This window comes from Lycium ferocissimum, chromosome 3 (assembly GCF_029784015.1).
Source record: "Lycium ferocissimum isolate CSIRO_LF1 chromosome 3, AGI_CSIRO_Lferr_CH_V1, whole genome shotgun sequence".
NCBI classification, from domain to species: Eukaryota; Viridiplantae; Streptophyta; class Magnoliopsida; order Solanales; family Solanaceae; genus Lycium; species Lycium ferocissimum.
In genome coordinates, this window is record NC_081344.1 from 67,248,372 (window position 1) to 67,271,429 (window position 23,058).

The window sequence follows — 23,058 nt, forward strand, 5'->3', positions numbered from 1 at the left end:
AAAAAATAATTTTAAACTTAGGACATAACTTAAATAGTGTTTTTATGTGCTCAATTCACCCCTAAAAGTAATATAGGTAACTGCTAATAAAACGTGGGATTACTAATCTGACAAAAGTTTAACTTATAACCTACAATGTAAAAAAGTTCTACTCTATCATGCCTTCTTTACCAGGTATAGTAGGTACCTATCTTATTTTCGAGATCATAAATATATTTCTCTATGGAAGGTTGCATATAAATATATTTTGGGTGACCTGATAATGTAAATAAATTTTTTACATTATCTATGTATATATGTTAAACTCCCTGAAAAATAACACACGTTACTTGTTATAATATGTTAAGTATCTTAAGTGTAAATTTGTTTACTTTGCCATTGTATATAAATTAAAAGGCAAAAGTCCAAATTTGCACTCAAATAGTGAGAAATGGTCCATATGTGCCTTTCATTAATAGTTGAGGTCAGATTTACTTTTTCATTAAAAAAGTGGGCAGATTTTCCCTTACTGACTAAGAGAGAAGCTTTTCAACACGTGAGCGTTTGTTACAAGAAAAAAATGATCAACTTACCCTTAAACTATGAGAATTAATAATAAGAACGAAAATTCAGAAAAATTTAAATTATCCAAATTTGACCATCATTTTTCTCAGTCGTCCACCACCTCTCATACATCTAAACCAATTACCACCATAAAAAATGATTATCTCCATTCTAAAAAGTTCAACTCCATCACCACTTCTCACTCTCACATCACTCACAAGAAAACAAATCCACATAAAAATGATCCCACTAGGATGATTTCTCTCATACTCCACTTTCCCGATCACCATTTTACCTTTACCAAAAGGCCACCAACCCTCAATAACTATAGTCCAACCTTGACAGTCACAATACTACTACAAATGATTTAGGAGCTAGATTATGTGCAGTTGAGTTTGTTTAACATTAGGAGGTTGATATGATGCTTTGAAAATGCTATTAGTAATAAGAGAAGGATTGGAGATAGAGTTGTGCCGATGGAGTTCCGGCATAGGTAGAATTCAACTTGATGATGCAATTTAATCATTGTTTAAGTCTCGTTTGGGCTGATTTGTGGCTTGAGGATATTTAATTAGAACTTTGGGCAATATAGACATGACCATTTGAAGTTCGAAGATAATGGTACTGCCACCAAAACAGTAATCTTGTTCTTCAAAATTCAGAGACAAATCTAGACAATTGTACTAAGTTTAAAGGCACGTTTAACACCTTTCCCCTTTAATAATGTTCCACGTGTTGAGTAGATTCTATCATTAGTCAATAAGGGCAAACCTAGCTTATCTTTGTATCAACAAAGATATATCTGATTCCAACTATTAACGGAGAATAAATTTAGAGCATTTTGTAAGGTTCAAGGACAAAATTGACCATTTTTCTTAGGTTGAAGCCTTCATAGTGACTGATGTTCTTTAGCTTGTGCATGCAGTGTACCAACAGTCAAGAAACAATGTTTTTAGGCCTTGACCCAATCTTAGAAATCTTGAATAAATGGTCCACGCGTGACACTTTGCCTTTGCCTATGAAGTTGGATAGTGATTCACGAGCCTAGCAACTCCAAAGTGATGGAAAGATCGAGCTTTACCTAAAACATGCAAGAAAAAGTGGAAGATAGTCACCCCAAAATAAGGGCTAAACAAGTGGTTCTAGGATCTAAACCCTATATGTAAACTTTAAAGCATATCTGTCTTCTCTTCCATATTCACGTGGCATCTCTGAAGGTAATAAGTAATACCTCCAACTCTTAGGTCATTGGACCTACATTAACCTACCAGAAAACAAATAAACATATTTATAGACGGATGTAATTAATTATAGTCATTGGACATGAGTTTGTTGAGATTTGTAAAAAAATAATAATTAAAGTTGAAATTGTGCTTGGACATATAAACACAGTTAATGTTTTGTGAGTGAAACTTGGAAAAATTTAAAGAGCTCCTAAAAAATCTGTTTTACTTCAAATTCTATATTTCAAATTTGAAGTGGAAATAATGAGTCAATTTAACAAATACACTTAAATAACCTTTCATTTCACATATTTGGAATCTTATCTATGGCCAAACATGCTCAAAGGGTAAATGAATTTAGAGTTGCGAGATTTAATTTAGGTTCCAAATTGATGTATTAATCAAGGACATTTCTCTTCGTAATTGTTCAAATCACTTGAAATTACAGCTTAACTTAATGACAGAAGTTGTTGTTGTGAGGTGAGGAAACATATTTGTCTAGTCTTACGGTGCACTCATATCCGTTACGATAATGAAATGGAGTTCCAACTTGATTTGAAACTGATGCAAAATTGTGTACAATTACCCCAATAGAGGCACGAACGGGCATTTTCATTATTTATGTATGTATATGTTTTGAGACAAATATAGTAATTATTGTTCAAAAGCTAGCATTTTCATCAATTATAACACATTACTACATAAAATACATGTGATTTTGTTGCATCTTCAAACTTACAAGCAAATAAAGGATGTTCTTGGGATACATGTGACATTGGGATCTTCTATATTGGCACTAAATAAATAATTCAATAATACAAAAAATCATAGTAGTATCCCACAATAGTGCCGTTCCCTTCACGAGACCTTTATTTCTGGCCCTTTTTACTGTGTTTGCTCTCTTTTTCATGCATGACTCTATTTCTGAGTTCCTTGAACCAAGGGATTCTCCTTTGACCTTGGGAATGAAAAGGAAAGAGTTCGAGGAGAATTTTGTGCACAACAATAATCCTCCAGGTTATTTGAATTTAAACGTCTTAGTTTGATCAAGTACGAAAATTAATTAATGCAGATATTTATTCACATATCTTTATCATATAATACTAACAAAAATGTTGAAGCTTATACATAGGAGTGTAAAAGTAGCCCATGAAAATATAACTTGTCCATTTATTGACGCAACACATTTTGATCCTACTTATACATATTAAAACCACACTCTTTGGTTTCACTTCTCAACAACACATTATTTAGCTCAGCCAAAATGTTCACTTCTCCTTCTCCTCCGTCGCCACCACCAGTGCTCCAATTAGTCAATAGCTCATTGTCACAATCTTCCAACTCACTAAAGAACATCATCCATAATATCCTATCTTATAACAACAACATAATGCTAGCAGCAATCATATCACTTCTTCTTGTAATACTCTTTATTTTACTTCTACACATTTATGCCAAGTGGTTCTTAGTCGAAGCTCGCAATAGGAGTATTCGAAACTCACTCTCTTCTGCTTTTCATAATTCTCATTCCTTCGTCGTTGATACTAACTTTTCTAGTTCTCCAATAAAGGGTCTCGAAAGATCAACGATTTCTACAATCCCTTTGTTTGTGTACAAAGACGAAAATGAGAAGCAGGAAGAATATGGGTTGGAATGTATTATATGTTTGAGTTTATTTGAAGATGAAGATGTTTGTAGGAAATTACCTAAGTGTAACCATGCATTTCATGTGGAGTGCATAGATATGTGGCTGTATTCACATTCCACGTGTCCTATTTGTCGAGCTCCTGTCCTGATTGACAAATGCGAATCCAAGATTTAGTGTAAGCGGGATCAGAATGATCGTGATCTTATTATACATAATATATATACGGGCGGAAGAGCCCCGGATTTATTCCTCCACTATATCAGATATTTTAAATTTATTCTTCATTATTCTTTTGGTGTCATTCATACACTTACTACTAGCAAATTGTTTAGTATATATGTGTAACAACTCAACCCCTGATTTTGAGTATTTACATTCTAATTTACGTTACAAACATGCTTACAAGTTGATATTACCATCTATCATGACTTGTTGTGATGGTTTAATTTGGGTTGAGACTTGAGGATCAGTTCGGATGAATTTTGGAACACTTAGCAATCAAATTGTAATTATTGTTTTTTTCTGCTATTGGTGAGTAACCTTGAAGTGTATCGAGAAAGCGGAGCAAGGGCCAAGATTGTGAGGTGGGCTCCCTAGGCAAGCCCTAGCCATCTCAATCTCATGAAAGCGGATGTGGTTCGTTATACTCTTTCTATTCCAATTTGTTTGATACTTTTTTTTTTCGAGAGTCAAACTTTTAAGTTTCGACCGTGTGTTTGAACATAGAATCTTCAAATTTTTTGAAATAAAATTTACATATTTGAAAATTACGTAAAAAGCACCATAAGTCTCCACAATTAATAATTTAAAATATCTAAAAGACATATGAAAACATTACGGTCAAAGAACAACTCATTTGACTCTCAAAAAGCGAAAGTGTCAAATAAATTGGGACAGAGGGAGTAGTAGGTTATCATTTTTTCTTCAGGATATTGTATGATCAATATTAAGTTATATATATTGAAAATTGAAAAAATTATTTATATTATCAGTATCATTAAATTTATTATTGCATGTTAGTTGTACAAATCATTCTGCAATAGTACATGAGTTTTTCAAGCGTATTCAAAATTTTGAAGTTGAAAATTCTAAAGTTTGTTAATTTTTGGTTGTTGAATCATATGAGTGACATTGTGCAAAGCTAAAATCGTGGTAGTTCGAATTATGAAATAAAAAAAGAAAAAGAAAAATAAAAGACCTGATTTTTTTAATGGAATCAGAAAAGGAGAAAGAAAAAAAAAACAGCAAAGGATACGAAGAAAAAGAAAGAAAGAGAACAAGAAGCTGAAGCAAGGGATAGATAGATAGTGAACGTAATTAGTTCAATGGTATGGTTATAAATAGGTAGGCAAGGATAGTTATTTTAATTTCTGTGGGTAATTATGTACTCTTCCTGTTATTATATGTGTAATTTTAAGCTGCGGTTATTTTTCAATCTCTCAAACCAAAGAAATGCTTTTGTGTTGGCCCAAGGTATTACCAGTGGCTATGAGTAAAAATTGTAGAAACAGGATACTATTAACCATAAGGAATAGTTTTGAACTTCTATCCTCGCTTAGCAAAATCTCTAAAAGTTGATTCTTACTTAAGTTGGACAAAACCCCTATTTGCCATGAGGCATAATTTATAATCGCAATGTCATATAAGTTAGTTTTGCCTATGAAACAAGAGTTTATTTCAATAAGTTACTGAGATAAAAGATGGTGTAATGTTTTGCCTATCGGGCAATAGTTTTCTATTATATTAACCGACTTACTTTTTAAAAAGTAATTGCGATCAATCTCAGTTATAGTTTTTCAACAATAATTTGACAGCATACCTCTTTAGTTAAAAAATGTAAATATTATTTTGTGGAAAGTGAAGGAAAAAGTGTGAACAATTAAACAATATATGCAACTTATGCCAATACTTCATAACTTGTGATCACTTTAACACGATAGGTAGAATGAATATTATCAAGTCTTATCCGTTTGTCATAACTTATGAACAGTTGAGCAACACATACAATATTTGCCTACGAAAGTGGCCAATTGTATATGTTCATTGTCTCTGGTTTATTAAAATATCATGAATTCTTGTTTCATATGCAAAACTAATTTATGCCAATAATTTTTGCTCAATTGACAACAAAACTTTTGCCTCGACATTTTGAAGCAGAGATCAAGAGGGCCAAAAGTTAAAGACTACCCCTCATGAAATTATAAGTCAGTCATCAAATGGGCCTCTACTTAGCCTATCTTCCTCTGTGATGTACTCCTCCGGTCCAAAATAATTGAGGATTTAGCCTTTAAAAGTTGGTCCAAAATAATTGAGATTTTTAGTCTATCAAAAAGGTATTTCATTCTTTTTCCTAATTTATCCATGACACATTCTTAATTCAATAAACAAATTTAATGCTTGTTATAGTTTTAAAACCCCCCTTAATTAAGGATATTTTAGTCAATGTACCTCTTAATTTTCAGGAGTAAGTGAATTTCTTAATCCATGTGCCCAAGTCTAAAACCTCAATTATTTTTTATCGGAGGAAGTAAATGCTTAACAATTTCCTTTCAAGAATGTGTTTGAATATTTTTTTCCAGAAAAGAGTTGACACGATAATGTGTTCGGATAGTTGTAATTCTGTTTTCGAAAAAGAATTGATGCAATAATGTGTTTAGGTAGTTTTATTTTTCTTTTTGGGAAGTTTGCGAGTGTTTTTTCAACAAGAAGAACTTTTTTTTAGCACAAGATAGAGTTTAAACGGAGAAATTTCAATTATTTCACCACACTCTTCGATATTATATGATTCAAATATTTTTCATTTTGTAATTCAAATGGGAGACTTAAGGATAGAGACCAACTGCTTTTGCATTGGCCCAAGGTACTTCCAATAACTAATCATAGAAGAACATTTTTTTTTAATCAAATACTCCACACTATTTGTTGACGAGAAAAAAAAATCACAAATAGTTATTATACATTCTCTAGAGTTTCAAAATCCGCAACTAAGATATCCTGGAGCTAAAAGGGCCTGTTTGGAAAGCCATCCTGGCAATTTTCCATCCTGGCAATTGAAATTGAGTGTAATTTGGTGTAATTACACAATTTGACATATTTTTTATCAAATAATTACTTGATTTTTTATCAAAGGGTGTACACACTCAATTCTCAAGATTGAGAATTGAGTGTAATTGCACCCTGTAATTACAGGATTACTTTTTAATTTCTTTCTTTTTTGTTTTATTTTAATTTATTTTTATTTTTACCTTTTAATTATTTTATTTTTAAAATATATTTTTCTTTTTCATACTAGTTATCTTTCATTTTCGTGCTCATGTGTGTGTGTGTGTATTTTTTTAAATTATTTTATTCATTTAGCATATGTTATTATTCAAATTTTTGAAACTATACAAGTATAGAAAAAATGATGGCATATAAATGAGTGATTTTCATTGTGAATATATATTTACTTAATTTACGAAATTACTTAAATTTGTGTTATTATGTTAAATATTTTGGATTTTGAACTTAGGTTATATTTTATTTTAATTTTATATGTTTTAGTACATTGTCTTGTTACAAATTTTCAGGTTGATAATTTTTTTGTCATTTGAATAATGTTATGGCATTATATTTATAAATAATTTTTTTGTCAAGCATTCAATCCATTACAAAAAGCACCTAATTTTTATAATTAATTAAAATAAAAATATTATTAATTCAAAATGTATGTGTGTGTGTGTGTGTGTGTATATACAATTATTTTTTACAATATTAGTTACAAATATATGATTATTAATTACTATATTTTCAAGAAATAATGTGTTGTTAAATACATAATTTAATACCATTTATAAAAGGGCCATATTTTTCAAATATTAATTGTTAATTTTTGATAATTAATTTTTATTTTTAAATTAAACTAACTTGTAATTATACTCGCGCAACCAAACAGTATGCTTGTAATTACATCATGACGAACAAACATGTCGTTGTAATTACTACCCTAGTAATTACACCAATTCCAATTACCAGGTGGCTTTCCAAACAGACCCTTTATGAATTATTTTATAATTCATAATCCATGATAATGGAGTAATTATTTTTCAAAACAAAGATCAAAAGGTGGTTAATCAGTGCCATTTCCACCTCATTGACCCCATTAGTTGATTATATATGGCCTACTTACTTTAATATATGCTACGTGGCTAAAATTTGAGAGACAAGACAACCCTTGAAATTTATTCAGAATGATATTTACATTTGTTTAAAGTAAAACAAAGAGAAAAAACTAAGCAACCACGTTAACATACAGTCAGTTCACAAGTCACTTTCCAGTAGTCTGTAGTGCCCATCAAAGTGAGTACAAAGGTTACTTTTTATAAATTTTTTTCCAGGTCTCATTCATTTATGGTCTTCACTCAATTCATCCTCCAACCCATTTATCATATTGAGCCACCAAACTTTAATTTCTCAATCAACTTCTCACCTTTTTAATATTTCTCATTTTCTTTTTTAGCTACCTTTTAGTGGAACAAACATGTGGAAAAAATCATCAATTTCTTCAAAAAGTGGTAGAAATGAGGTAATTAAAGATGAGAATAAATACACTAAAGGTGAAGAGGAAAATAAGGCTTGTATTATTGATTGGGAAGTTAGGCCTGGTGGTTTATTAGTTCAGAAAAGAGTTGGAGTTTCAGCTGAGGCTAATTCTGTTGCTGGTCCTATGATCAAGATCAAAGTCTCTTATGATTCTTGTTACCATGATATCATCGTTCCAGCTGAATCAACATTTGGTAAACAACTTGATCATCCACAATTTTTATTTTTATTTTTTATTGTTGATCATAGTTAAGAGAACGTTGGAGCAACAGTAAAGTTGTCTCTGTGTCTGTGTGACCTATAGGTTATGGGTTCGAGTCGTAGCTTGCTTAAGGGTAGACCGCCTATTTGACATCCTTGGGGTGCGGTCTTTCTTGGACCTTGCATGAATGCGGGGTGTTTTGTGCGCCTGGTTGCCCATCTATTGTTAAGAGAACTGCGACAGTGTGAGCTTGCTCATATTGGCGGTGTCAACTTCTGAATAAAGAAGGGTTGTGATAGGTTGACTAATGTAAAACAAGTCAATTTATTATGATTTGCAAACTTTATACACCAATAGTAAATATAGTAATTTTTAGTACTCCTTTTTTTTTTTTTTTTTTTTTAATTTGGTGTTGAATTAAGATGAGCTTAAATGGAACGGCAGGAATAGTGAGGTTCATAAAACCGACCCCAACTTTTTAGAATTGAGGCGAAATTTTTGTTGTTGTTCATAATACCTAACAGCCTCCTTAATTAGATGGGATTTCCATGTGTCTGATTTATATACACTGCCGAATGTGCAAAAGAACTAGCTATATGAAATTGATTGTTAATGATTGTTCTTGGTTTTTTTTGGCTAGACAGTAGACTCCCCACACAAGCCCCTGCAGCCACCAACATTGTCATTTTGAGTAAAACACTAAGTTAACATGTTTAGTTACTTACAGATTAGAGATATAGGTGAGTGGTGATTTGAGAGGAGCAGATAGTCCACATCTGCTTCTGGCCTCTACACTTGTACATACTTTTGGTTATTAATAGAATGTACTGTTCAAACAAGAAAAGAACACTTCAGTTTACTTGAGCATAGAAGGATAACCAACTCCTGTTGTGCTATTTAAGGAAATAAAAGGGTAATCTAAAAGGAACTAACAGTACAGTTTTTTTTTTTTTTTTAAACATTGTCAGTGCAATTTAACTTGTTATATAGCAGGCTGACAGTTAGTTTCACTTATTAAGCGCAATACCTATAGCTGACTTTTGAGTAATGTGATAGTGTAAAAAATTCTTATAGTGTAAAAAATTCTTAATAGGAAGACTTTAAGTCAACCCAGTGCCAGTATATTTCTTTGCTCCATACTTGTTATATACTAATCAATTAAATCGGTTAAATTATTGTTAATATTGAAAGGATCCTAGAGTGATAAGGGGCTGTTTAATGTTCCTCGAATATTAGTTATCAGTACGTGGAAGTTAAATGCAAAACAAACTGTAGGGAGTACTAGGGACTGCTAAAGTACTGAAATTTCAGTTGGTGGCAATTAACATAGGCCATTTTGTGACTATGCATACTGGACTTAGATATTGATGAGATATTGCCCTGCCAATACTTACTAAGTAGCTATTTCTTTTTTTCTTAATTTGTGACCTAATTGCTTTGTGTTAATGAAATGAAGGGAACCTGAAGACAATTCTATGTGACAGAACCGGGCTACATCCTAATGTTCAGAGATTATTGTTCCAAGGAAAAGAGAAGGATGAGAATGAATGCTTGCATATTGCTGGTGTAAAAGACATGTCAAAGGTGATCCTAATGGAAGATCCAGCCAGCAAAGAGATGAAGAAAATGCAGAGTACTTCTGTCTCTTGTGAAGCTATCGCCCGAGTAAAAGTAGAGGTCGATAAGCTCTCACACAGGGTACGTAAGTATTCGTACAAATCAATGTTACCACTAGAGTTTGGCGTAACTTTGCAGATGGTCATTCAACTTTTAGCTTGTGCACCAAAGTTGTGAATTAATTTTGTAACGGAAAGTTAACTCAACTATGCATATATATCGCAGAGGATAAAAACAAGTTGAAAAATGCTAAATTTGGTACAAGAAAACACAAGTAAGCTGCCAGAAAAAACAACTCGCTTTACATACTATCCACGTGCCACCACTTAAAAACCGTCATTTCATAACCGATATTTTTCACCATGTGGCAAATCATGGATTTTTTATTTACTTAAGGGGTAAAATTCACAAATAGTCACTTTTCAGCCTCTGTAACTGAAAAGTCATTGTCGTGGAGCTTCAAATTCCACAAGTTAAACTTCATGCCATGATAATGACTAATTTTCAAAGATAGAGTCAAAAGGCGGTCAGTGGATGCTATTTCTACTCACTTAAGTGGGTCGAAAGATGTGATTTTATATCATTGGTGCCACATTATATTATGTAAGGTGAGTTGTTGATGTGGTAACTTACTTGTATTTTTATGACTTTAGTACAATGAACAGAAAGTTAAAAGACCATCCGTAAAATTGATCCTTAGAGTTCTCTTTTTTTTTTTTTTTTGCCCCCGTAAAAGCATGGATTCTTGATTATGTAAGTTTCTTGCTTTTCTTATAGGTTGTGGCAATAGAGGAAGCTGTGAAGAGAGGTACTAGAGTTGAGGACAGAGATTTTGTTGGTCTAACAGAGTTGTTAATGATTCAGCTTCTTACACTTGATAGTATTGAAGCAGAAGGAGAAGCAAGAGCTCAGAGGAAGAAGGAGGTTAGTTGTTGCTGAACTCACAAAAGCTAGTATTAAGACAAAATTAGCTTACTAATTATCCAAATTAAGAACAGCATGAGAGTTATTTTCGTAACAAGGACAAGTAAATATCTCAAAACAAAACTAAAACGGAGTTACTAGTCCTTACCCCTTTGCTTCATGTACAAAACAATATTTTGTCATGTTAAAGTAACTGAACTTTGTGTAAATTGCTTATAAATACAAATGATCGGAAGGTCAAATTATTGGCATTCGGGTTATGACATATCAATATCAGCCTAATTATCCCAATCTCCATGGAATAGCAACACAATTGGTTGTATATTAGTTCCACTTTTGTAACTTGATTTCTTATATCATGTTATGAGATTTTTACCTTCAAAAGAGAGAGGTTTTTAAGTAATGGTTTAAGTGATGCATCAAAGAGAAGTAAAATGTAATACCCTTCTTGAGTAGTGACAGATTCAGAATTTAAAACTATATTCTGAGTCATGAAAGTGAGTTCTGAAATATACATCTAATCCTATTTATACCTATTTTCTTGTGCGCACACACATATCTATACAGTGGCATATACAAAATTTTGTATAAGCACTTTCGATATTTGAAGAAGTGAACAAATAAACAAATTACTTTAACAAGAGGTAATTACCCTCATTATGTCAGATGACACTGCTTGTAGCAAAGTACATCCGCCCCTATATTCTGCCGAATGTGGGGTCCATCCGTTCACTATAGTAAGAAATTTTAAACCTGGTAGACCAGTATTTATCTACCGTGTTTTGATGTTTCGTTTTATTGATGTTATATATATTCCGTGAATATTATTTTCTTCTCCTGGCAGGTTCATCGGATTCAGAGTTTTGTTGATATGCTGGACAATTTTAAAGCAAGAAATTCTAACTTTGTAAGCAATTGTAATGGTACTTCAACGGTGACTACCAAATGGGAAACGTTTGGTCCAGGAGTTGGAAGCCTGACTGCACCAAATCAATTACTGCAATCCACAAAAATCACTCAGAACTGGGAAGTTTTTGACTGATTCTGAGTTATGTGTTTCTTGTTTTCAGTGATCAATTATTGCTTATCATTTTTGGTGCGCTTGTGACTTGTATTCCACCCTTATGGTTTAGAAATGCACAACATGTAAGTAAGGTTTGATTTTCCACTCGGTGTTTGGATCTATTTTGGGCCCCAATTAATTCAGATTCACGCAGAAAAGTCTTGCTTTGAGAGTAAAGCGTTAACTACCAAAGACAATTATATATTTAAGAGTCAAACTCAAGACCTCCGATTAAGGATAGATGACTGTGTATCACTTCATCACAAGTTTTAGTGATGTTTTAATCCCACGTGAGATAAAAGCCTCTCAATTTACAATTTCTGATAAATATATTGCGATTTTCATTTTTATGTAAAAAAATATGAATTTTTGATTATTAAATATAGAATTCTAGCTTTGATGCAATAAGTTTTTAGTAGTATGACCACTCGTGAAATTAACCGCTCTCTACTTTCGCGAAAATCGTCGAGGTATTTGTGTGAATAGATATAATTCATGTACGCAGAAACTATAAAAAAAAAAGTGATAATATTTATGGCATAGTTAAGATCACAAGTTTCCAAAGTCTTATTGACACAGAAATGTTGTGATATGTTTAAGACCACAATTTTCAAAGGTCTTCCTTATTTACTTAAACTTTGTTTTGAGTCAAAGTACATAAGACCGCAATTTTCAAAAGTCTTCCTTATTTACTTAAACTTTGTTTTGAGTCAAAGTACATCACATAAATTAACATGGAATGAGTATATACCATTACTTAAATTCGTAACAGTGCCCATGTGGTTCTCCTAATCTGAGTAATCATAATTCCAATAATGTGTCGTTATAAATGAATAAATTACTTACTTCAAAATGACATTTTTGTCTTTAATAGTTTAATCTCCATATTATCAATACATACTTATTTTATGCATAAAATAATACAAAAATTCCTATATAACTAAATGATGTGTTAGTTGATACAACCATCAAGTTTGATATCGTCGTGAAGCTCATATAGCAAGAATCCGTTGTAGTCTAGTTGGTTAGGATACTCGGCTCTCACCCGAGAGACCCGGGTTCAAGTCCAGGCAACGGAAATGTTTTTTTGTTTACTTTCGAAATGTGTTTTTATATATTTGATATTTTTTTTTAGGACAAACTAAAAAAAAAAAAAAAAAAAAATAGGTTTGGTAATCTGGTGTAGTTGGTGCTCACTCTGGAGTGTCTGGAGAAAGTTTGCTCTGGACTAAACAAAACACAATAGGCAATTCATTTTTCTAAAATAAATAAATTATTTGTCCACTTTCATTTAGCAGGGTCAAAACTTGTTGAAACGAAATGCATTTAGCTTTGATAATTCTCAAAAAGCAATCGAAAGCTTTATTACTGCCACTTATACTATACCCTTTTTTTTTTGCGCGGATTGGCCTTCATTTGGGGCGGTCTTTAATTTTTATCCTTCAAAGTGGTGGTCTTTAATTTTTGCGCTTCGCCTAATATCCCGAGATTTTGGGTTTTACCTTGAGTTCGAAAAAGAAAAAGGAATTTCGCATAGGCATCGATGTTTGGATTTAACGAAAGCTGAATTTTAAAATTTTGCCCATGCAAAACTACATCTTAAGGTAGAATTTTAGGCAAAATACATCAAAACACCCCCTAAACTATACCCAAAATGTCGATATCACACCTAAACTATAATGAACACCTATTACACACGCTTAACATCTTAAAAGTGATATTATTTAACCCACGAGAGGCCGATGTGGCATAAAATATAAAAATAATTTTAAAAGGGGCGCGTTTTGTTGATTTTTTTTTTTTTTGGCTAAATATATACATATTCGAGCTCCCCCCCCCCCTCCCCCCCACGCCCTATTCTTCATCTTCACAACATCTTAATTCGCGCCGGACCTCCTCCGCGACCAAAACCTTCATATTTTTCATTTAACCACCACATCCGGCCCCTCTCCCCCTCACGCCACCCTCCCTCCGAACCGCCCGTATTAAATATACATATTTCACCATCGCCATGCCCCTCGTTTTCTTCTTCCTTCCACCTACGCCGGAGCTCGACGAGCCTCGTCTCCCGGCATTTCTTTGTTTGTTTTTTTTTTTTTCCACACGCATGAACATTCTAAGAGAAGAAGATTAGAATGAGAGATTGGAATGTGGTAGAAGATTAACGACGCCGAGCTCACGAGCTCGTCTCCGGCATTTCTTCGTTTCGTTTTTTTTTTTTTCCACCATGAACATTCTAAGAGAAAGAAGATTAGAATGAGAGATTGGAATGTGGTAGAAGATTGACGGTGGGTGGTCTGGGGGCAGGCGGGCGGTAGTGCGGCGGTGCAGAAATGAAGAAGGAGGATTTGGGGGTTGGGGGTGGGAGCTGCGTGACGGTGGGGGCATAAAAAACGAAGAAGATGATGAAGAAGAAGAAGAAGAAGAAGAAGGGTCTGGAGGTGGGGGCGGCGTGATGGTGGTGTTGGTGGTGTGAAGGATGTGGGGGGTGGGGGTAGCGTGAAGGTGGAAGGGAAGGGCGGGGTGGGGGGGGGGTGTGGTGAAATGAAAAAGAAGAGGGAAAATTAGTTTTTAAAATTTTTAATTTTGTTAATAAAGTAAAAAAAAAAAAGCAAAATTGTGAAGGAATAAATAAAATAAATAAATAAAAAGAAAAATTGTGAAAGAATAAATGACGTGTTGATGACGTGTCACGCGCGTGTGGTACACTTCCACACACAAGGCGGTTATATGTGTCGGGGGTTAAATAATTTCACTTTTTTATATATTAAGTGTGTAATAGGTCGCCTGTGTAGTTTAAGTGTGAAAATGACTTTTGGGGTATAGTTTAGGGGTGTTTTGATGTATTTTGCCTAGAATTTTACCATCAGGCCAAAGTTCTGCCTTATGAATTAGCATGATAAATAATGACATTAAATCAAGGGCATGAAATAGAGAAGCAATATGCATGTGTGTACCTGGAAGACAAGCCAAACGTTTCGTGCAAACTATGCCTTATTGGGTAGAGTTTGCTAAGGCATAGTTTGCAAAACTCTACCTTAGTTTGTAGGTAAACTCTGCCCATCAGGCATAATTTGCGTTTGTAGGCAACCTGCGCGGGTATTTTTTTAATTTTTAGCTTTGACGGAGGGGTTTGAACACAGGAACCACGAGATTTTAGGCGAAGGACAAAAGTTAAATACTTTCATTTTGATGAACAAAAATTAAAGGCCACGCAAAATAAGGCCATTACTGCGAATTGCCCTATGCTATATCTACTACTGCTATTGTTGTTTATTCTTATTTCATAGTCTTGCATTAAAAAGAATCATATTCATGCGTTAAAAAGAAGTCGTGTTTAAATAGCTAAGATGATTGTGAAATTCTGCCATTCTTCAATTTTTTTTTTTTTTTTTTTGGGTGAGAAGAGGACTTAAAAATGAAAACAAAAAAACAAAGAATATTGTGAAAACATTTTTTTACAAAATTTTTGGAACCTCTTTGCAAACAAACCCTAAAGAGTTTAAAATGATTACACTTTAGAGTTTTCGAAGCAGGGAAAATACGACAGTAAAATACAAAATAAGTGAAACAACAAATAGTGCCACACTTTGAAGAATAAGAAAAGATATGGATCTTTAAGTTTAATTTAGGCAAAAGACATCGAAACCCCCCCGAACTATACCCGAAAAGTCGATATCACACCTAAACTATACTAACGACCTATTACACACCTTAACTTAGTAAAAATGAATTAAAACACCCCCTCGAGACCAAAACTCAGTGCGCGTTATTATCCACGTTTTTGAGCGCGTTGGGTACATTAAAAGGGCAAGATAATTTTAAAAAAATGGAAAATAACTTGCTAAAACCTAATTAACATTACCGTTCACACCATTTTCATCACCCTACATTTACTTCACCCACCCACATTTACCATACCCGTTTAGAACCACTAGGCCAAAGCAACTCTCCTAAATTTGGTGAAGAACACGCCCAAATCGGAGCAAAAGACCGATTGTTTTTGAATCAAAGGTAACTAAGTTCAACTTTATTTAGCTTGTTCTCTTGTATTTGTACTTAGTTTTTGCATCTCTTTTTTTTTTTTTTTTGTTGCATTTGTCGTACTCTTAATTTCGTATGGAGCACTTGTTAAGTTGATTTTTTTTTGTTCTTTTTTACTCGTTAAAGATTGTTATACAATGGCTAAAATAGGCTTAAGTAAGTTTTGTAAGCAAGAGGATGATCATGAGTTGAAGGATGTGCGATACGGATTTCTTTTGCCATTGTTGACTTCTTGGACCCCAAGAAACCACAGTAGAAGATATTGGAGTTGTCCATATTATGGTGTAAGTGAATTTTATTTCAAAAATTGAACTTTGAAGAAGTGAATTTGCCTTTGAAAAGTTGAAGAGGCCGATTGTTTTTAATTCATTTTATTACACTTTAGGGTGCTAGATCATGTATTTTTATCTTTGGAAGGATGCGACATTGATCCAAGATCCAAATTTGTTATTCCTAAATTGGTGGGAAGAATTGGTGAACTTGAAGCATCATTGAGAGTCTTTTGGAAAAGATGATTACAAGCCTTCTGCAACAACTCCGTGGAAAGCAAAATTGATATGAACAACATAGAAATTCAACTAGAAAATTTTGGAGAAGACATTAAGAAGATGAAGGAAAAAGAAGAAGTGGAAGAGTAAGTTGGCTAAGTCCAAGAAAAGGGAGAAAGTTCTTTTGATTTCATTATTGTGTATTTGTATTGTAGTAGTAAGTTTTCTATTTCAAAACTTTTTTTTTAGAGGTGTTTCAATGAAGTTGCCACTAAGCTCTTGTTGTAGTTTGGCATGTCGTTAGCGGCATTGCACTTGTTAGTGTTGTAAACAACTTGTTAGTGTTGGAATTTTGTGAAATGAAATGGCAATGTTGGGGTCGTAATGTTGTTGTTGTGCAATTCTTAGTCTTGTGCAATTGCGTCTCAAAATTAGTAAGTATAAGGCATATAACAGTGACAACATTTCATTTAACATTGAAAGAACTTTCATTAATCGAAGGCATAAAACATGAAAATAAATAAAGAGACCTATTCTATGATTACGATCTCCGGTGCCTTCTTATTAACGAAGAAGCATATGCGCCCGCTGACCTCGCGAAACTTGAAATTCCAAAACATTTCCTCTTTGCAGGTCCGGTCATCAACAAACGCCTTCCATCCTTGGCAAAGACGCTTGTATGCACCCACTTTATATTGCGTATAGTAGGCGTGAGCATTGTGAAGAACAACGCTTCACGGTCATGGTTTGGAAGAAATTCGAAAGTATGGAAAGGAAATATGAAGTCATCCTTGTCCACGTATGATTTTGTTAACTTCTTCTCAAATGTTGTTAGGATGGTAGTCATTTTTGGTTTGAGGGGTTGTAATGAGAATTAGTGGAAGAAGTATGATTTAATAAGAAGAGCGATTTGGGTGAAGCATTAACCACCAACCACCTCACTTAAAGAAGTAGTGAAATGGTCAAAATCTTGAATTCCGAAAACGAGTACAATGACTTCAAAAAGTGTACCAAGACTTGACACAAAAGAACAAAATCGATGGCCATTCGAACCCACGCGCGAGTCAAAATTTTTAAAAAAAAATTCGCAAAGGCAAGTTTAAATTTCGCTATGCGGACCGGCATACTGCTGTGAAGGAAATACCAAAGTTATACGGACAGCATACTTATGCCTATATAGGCAGACTTGGCATAAGTATCACGGGTTGATAACTTTGATAATTCCTTCACAAGTTTATCTGATCCGTATATAAAGTTACTTTAAAAGTATGCCCCCGTCGGCATAAACTTGTTAAGGATTTACCAAACTTATGCCGATGAGGGCATACTTATGCCTTATGGGCAAACTTTGCCTTGAAGCACATATATATGTATTTTTTCAAGCATATAAACCAAAGTTACATGGAAAAGTATTATGCTGCAACCAAATGTCCATCCCAGATACAAATTCACACTTTGCCTGGCAATACAAAGTAGTTAGCAATTGTTGATAGACTTTAGAAATTTGGCATTCAAGTGCCACCTGATTGCATCTTCTGTGGGCAGACCCAAGAAACATTTTCCCATCTTTATTTTGAATGCTCCATCACAAAAGGACTGTGGTACAGATTGTTGGTATGGCTTTAACTTTGTCTTTGTAAAGTTTTTTGGATGGAATAAAATAGACTTTCAACAAAAAAAAAAAAAAAGTTTGCCTTATAAGGCAAAATTTAAATTTTGTTCCCCCCGGCGGACCTTTACCGTTGTCTAAATAGAATTTACTGACAAGTTTAAGGGGATGTGTACGTATTAAGCCTTTGATTTAATAGTTGACACAATTTGTGTATTTTTCATAAATAGGGAAAGTTTTGGTGATGAAATGACATTGGAGTTGTCGAAAGTTAGAAATGGTGCGAAGATCATGCTTATGGCTTCCCGAGGGTAATTCTTCATTTTTCTATGCATTATGCTCTTTCTTGAATTTTACTATTAGCAACTCTCATAATTCGAAGCAATATGATCGCTAAATTAGGCCGTAGAGAATCTCCTAATTGTTCTAGAGCTCCAGAGCAACTAGAAAGAGATTCTTTAACTAGAAAAAGATTCGGTTCAGGTGTAGGATACCTATTTAGAAGAATTAATTTCCCTAAAAACGTTTTTGTTGGCTTACCTACTATTTGGGATTAAAACTTCAGTGTGTTGCTACACTTAGTTTGTTTACGGATTTGTATATCATTAGAAAACGTAGAGAACCTCTAGTATTGGAAAGCCTCCCGCTTCTCTTAGAGGATAACATATTGATTACTGCAATGAAATGGGTCTACGCGGAATAGAATGTATATATTGAGATATAGTGTGGATTGAGGTGTAATTGACTGATCCGTACTTGTGTCTTTGGTTTTTTTATATAATTGGAAAACCAGAAATTCCACTTGATTTGCTTTGTGTTAATGAAATGAAGGGAACCTGAAGACAATTCTATGTGACAGAACCGGCTACATCCTAATGTTCAGAGATTATTGTTCCAAGGAAAAGAGAAGATGAGAATGAATGCTTGCATATTGCTGGTGTAAAAAGACATGTCAAAGGTGATCCCAATGGAAGATCCAGCCAGCAAAGAGATGAAGAAAATGCAGAGTACTTCTGTCTCTTGTGGAAAGCTATCGCCCGAGTAAAGCAGAGGTCGATAAGCTCTCACACAGGGTACGTAAGTATTCGTACAAATCAATGTTACCACTAGAGTTTGGCGTAACTTTGCAGATGGTCATTCAACTTTTAGCTTGTGCACCAAAGTCGTGAATTAATTTTGTAACGGAAAGTTAACTCAGCTATGCATATATATCAGAGGATAAAAACAAGTTGAAAAATGCTAAATTTGGGTACAAAGAGAAAACACAAGTAAGCTGCCAGAAAAAACAACTCGCTTTACATACTATCCACGTGCCATTACCACTTAAAAACCGTCATTTCATAACCGATATTTTCACCATGTGGCAAATCATGGATTTTTTATTTACTTAAGGGGTAAAATTCACAAATAGTCACTTTTCAGCCTCTGTAACTGAAAAGTCATTGTCGTGGAGCTTCAAATTCCACAAGTTAAACTTCATGCCATGATAATGACTAATTTTCAAAGATAGAGTCAAAAGGCGGTCAGTGGATGCTATTTCTACTCATAAGTGGGTCGAAAGATGGGATTTTATATCATTGGTGCCACATTATATTATGTAAGGTGAGTTGTTGAAGTGGTAACTTACTTGTATTTTTATGACTTTAGTACAATGAACAGAAAGTTAAAAGACCATCCGTAAAATTGATCCTTAGAGTTCTCTTTTTTTTTTTTTTTTTTTTTGCCCCCGTAAAAGCATGGATTCTTGATTATGTAAGTTTCTTGCTTTTCTTATAGGTTGTGGCAATAGAGGAAGCTGTGAAGAGAGGTACTAGAGTTGAGGACAGAGATTTTGTTGGTCTAACAGAGTTGTTAATGATTCAGCCTTTACACTTGATAGTATTGAAGCAGAAGGAGAAGCAAGAGCTCAGAGGAAGAAGGAGGTTAGTTGTTGCTGAACTCACAAAAGCTAGTATTAAGACAAAAATTGAACACTATATCCAAATTAAGAACAGCATGAGAGTTATTTTCGTAACAAGGACAAGTAAATATCTCAAAACAAAACTAAAACGGAGTTACTAGTCCTTACCCCTTTGCTTCATGTACAAAACAATATTTTGTGTCATGTTAAAGTAACTGAACTTTGTGTAAATTGCTTATAAATACAAATGATCGGAAGGTCAAATTATTGGCATTCGGGTTATGACATATCAATATCAGCCTAGTATCCCAATCTCCATGGAATAGCAACACAATTGGTTGTATATTAGTTCCACTTTTGTAACTTGATTTCATATATCATGTTATGAGATTTTTTACCTTCAAAAGAGAGAGTTTTAAGTAATGGTTTAAGTGATGCATCAAGAAGTAAAATGTAATACCCTTCTTGAGTAGTGACAGATTTAATTTAAAACTATATTCCGAGTCATGAAAGTGAGTTCTGAAATATACATCTAATCCTATTTATACCTATTTTCTTGTGCGCACACACACATATCTATACAGTGGCATATACAAATTTTTGTATAAAAAGCTGACACCGATATTTGAAGAAGTGAACAAATAAACAAATTACTTTAACAAGAGGTAATTACCCTCATTATGTCAGATGACACTGCTTGTAGCAAAGTACATCCGCCCCTATATTCTGCCGAATGTGGGGTCCATCCGTTCACTATAGTAAGAAATTTTAAACCTGGTAGACCAGTATTTATCTACCGTGTTTTGATGTTTCGTTTTATTGATGTTATTTATTGATGTTATATATATTCCGTGAATATTATTTTCTTCTCCTGGCAGGTTCATCGGATTCAGAGTTTTGTTGATATGCTGGACAATTTTAAAGCAAGAAGTTCTAACTTTGTAAGCAATTGTAATGGTACTTCAACGGTGACTACCAAATGGGAAACGTTTGGTCCAGGAGTTGGAAGCCTGACTGCACCAAATCAATTACTGCAATCCACAAAAATCACTCAGAACTGGGAAGTTTTTTGACTGATTCTGAGTTATGTGTTTCTTGTTTTCAGTGATCAATTATTGCTTATCATTTTTGGTGCGCTTGTGACTTGTATTCCACCCTTATGGTTTAGAAATGCACAACATGTAAGTAAGGTTTGATTTTCCACTCGGTGTTTGGATACTATTTTGGTACCCAATTAATTCGCATTCACGCAGATAAAGAGTTTCCTGTTGAGTAAAGCGTTAACCACCAAAGACAATTATATATTTAAGAGTCAAAGCAGACCGATTAAGGATAGATGATCGCGTATCACTTTATCACAAGTTTTAGTGATGTTTTAATCCACGTGAGATAAAAGCCTCTCAATTTACAATTTCATAAATATATTGCGATTTTCATTTTTATGTAAAAATATGAATTTTGATTATTAAATATAGAATTCTAGCTTTGATACACAGTTTTCAGTAGTATGACCACTCGTGAAATTAACCGCTCTCTACTTTCGCGTTAAAATCGTCGAGGTATTTGTGTGAATAGATATAATTCATGTACGCGGAAACTATAAAAAAAAAAGTGATAATATTGCACTAGCTAAGATCACAAGTTCAAAAGTCTTATTGACGCAGAAATGTTGTGATATGTTTAAACCCAATTTCTGTCGCTTCCTTATTTACTTAAACTTTGTTTTGAGTCAAAATACATAAGACCGCAATTTTCAAAAGTCTTCCTTATTTACTTAAACTTTGTTGAGTGACATCACATAAATTAACGTGGAATGAGTATATACCATTACTTAAATTCGTAACAGTGCCCATGTGGTTCTCCTAATCCTGAGTAATCATAATTCCAATAATGTGTCGTTATAAATGAATAAATTACTTACTTCAAAATGACATTTTTGTCTTTAATAGTTTAATCTCCATATTATCAATACATACTTATTTTATGCATAAAATAATACAAAAATTCCTATATAACTAAATGATGTGTTAGTTGATACAACCATCAAGTTTGATATCGTCAATGGCTCATATAGCAAGAATCCGTTGTAGTCTAGTTGGTTAGGATACTCGGCTCTCACCCGAGAGACCCGGGTTCAAGTCCCGGCAACGGAAATGTTTTTTTGTTTACTTTCGAAATGTGTCTAAAACAAATATTATATATTTGATATTTTTTTTCGAACAAACTAAAAAAAAAAAGAGTGTCACATAAATTGGGAGACGGGGCTAATAGGTTTGGTAATCTGGTGTAGTTGGTGCTCACTTATAATGCTAAACAGATAAAATAAATAAAAAGTGTCTGGAGAAAGTTTGCTCTGGATTAAACAACACACAATAGGCAATTCATTTTTCTAAAATAAATAAATTATTTGTCCACTTTCATTTAGCTGGGTCAAAACTTGTTGAAACGAAATGCATTTAGCTTTGATAATTCTCAAAGTAAAATCGAAGGCTTTATTACTGCCACTTATACCATATCTATTACTGCTATTGTTCTTTATTCGTATTTCATAGTCATGCACTAAAAAGAATCATAATCATGCGTTAAAAAGAAGTCGTGTTTAAATAGCTAAGATGATTGTGAAATTCTGCCGTTCTTCAAAAAACTATTTTTTTTTTGGTGATCAGAAGAGGACTTAAAAATGAAAACAAAAAAAACAAAGAATATTGTGAAAACATTTTTTTACAAATTTTTTGGAACCTCTTTGCAAACAAACTCTTTAGATATAAAATGATTACACTTTAGAGTTTTCGAAGCAGGGAAAATACGACAGTAAATTAATAAAATACAAAATAAGTGAAACAACAAATAGTGCCACACTTTGAAGAATAAGAAAAGATATGTATTTTTAAGTTTAATCTATTGCCTAACCATGATATATTAATGGAAAACTTCAAATTTAAATTATTACTGAAGGATAATTTCGTCAAATTGAATAGCAACTGAACTGGTTGGCCATGAAATTTTTTCAAGTTTCCTCGAAAACGTTTCACTTTATTAAATTAACGTCAATTACAAATTCTAAATACAACCCAAGGATTTAATTTAAAAAAAAACCCAAAAAACTTTTTTTCCATTTTTTTTTTGAATAAACCCAAAAAACAAATACTCTTTTGAAAAAATATAATAAAACAATCCAAAAAACAAAAAAAAAATATTTAATTTTCCAAAAACCCC

General features: G+C 33.3%; 2 protein-coding genes, 2 non-coding genes and 1 pseudogene across 4 annotated transcripts; all 5 read left to right on the forward strand.

The window, feature by feature from the left end:
* Window positions 1–2,965: 2,965 nt before the first annotated feature.
* On the forward strand, window positions 2,966–4,880 carry LOC132051195 (RING-H2 finger protein ATL63-like). Its single transcript, XM_059442450.1, has one exon. It carries the CDS (start codon window positions 3,031–3,033, stop codon window positions 3,586–3,588), a length of 558 nt encoding a protein of 185 aa, XP_059298433.1. The 5' UTR covers window positions 2,966–3,030; the 3' UTR covers window positions 3,589–4,880.
* Window positions 4,881–7,798: 2,918 nt separating this feature from the next.
* Window positions 7,799–11,839, forward strand: LOC132050479 (BAG family molecular chaperone regulator 4-like). The gene is made up of 4 exons (XM_059441731.1): window positions 7,799–8,189; window positions 9,654–9,895; window positions 10,592–10,738; window positions 11,583–11,839. The coding sequence occupies exons 1-4, from the start codon at window positions 7,934–7,936 to the stop codon at window positions 11,778–11,780; spliced, it is 843 nt and encodes a 280-aa protein (XP_059297714.1). The 5' UTR covers window positions 7,799–7,933; the 3' UTR covers window positions 11,781–11,839.
* A 968-nt stretch (window positions 11,840–12,807) lies between these two features.
* On the forward strand, window positions 12,808–12,880 carry TRNAE-CUC (transfer RNA glutamic acid (anticodon CUC)). Its single transcript has one exon. It is a non-coding gene; the product is annotated as a tRNA-Glu (tRNA).
* A 5,339-nt stretch (window positions 12,881–18,219) lies between these two features.
* On the forward strand, window positions 18,220–20,915 carry LOC132050710 (BAG family molecular chaperone regulator 4-like; annotated as a pseudogene).
* A 1,007-nt stretch (window positions 20,916–21,922) lies between these two features.
* On the forward strand, window positions 21,923–21,995 carry TRNAE-CUC (transfer RNA glutamic acid (anticodon CUC)). Its single transcript has one exon. It is a non-coding gene; the product is annotated as a tRNA-Glu (tRNA).
* Window positions 21,996–23,058: the final 1,063 nt, after the last annotated feature.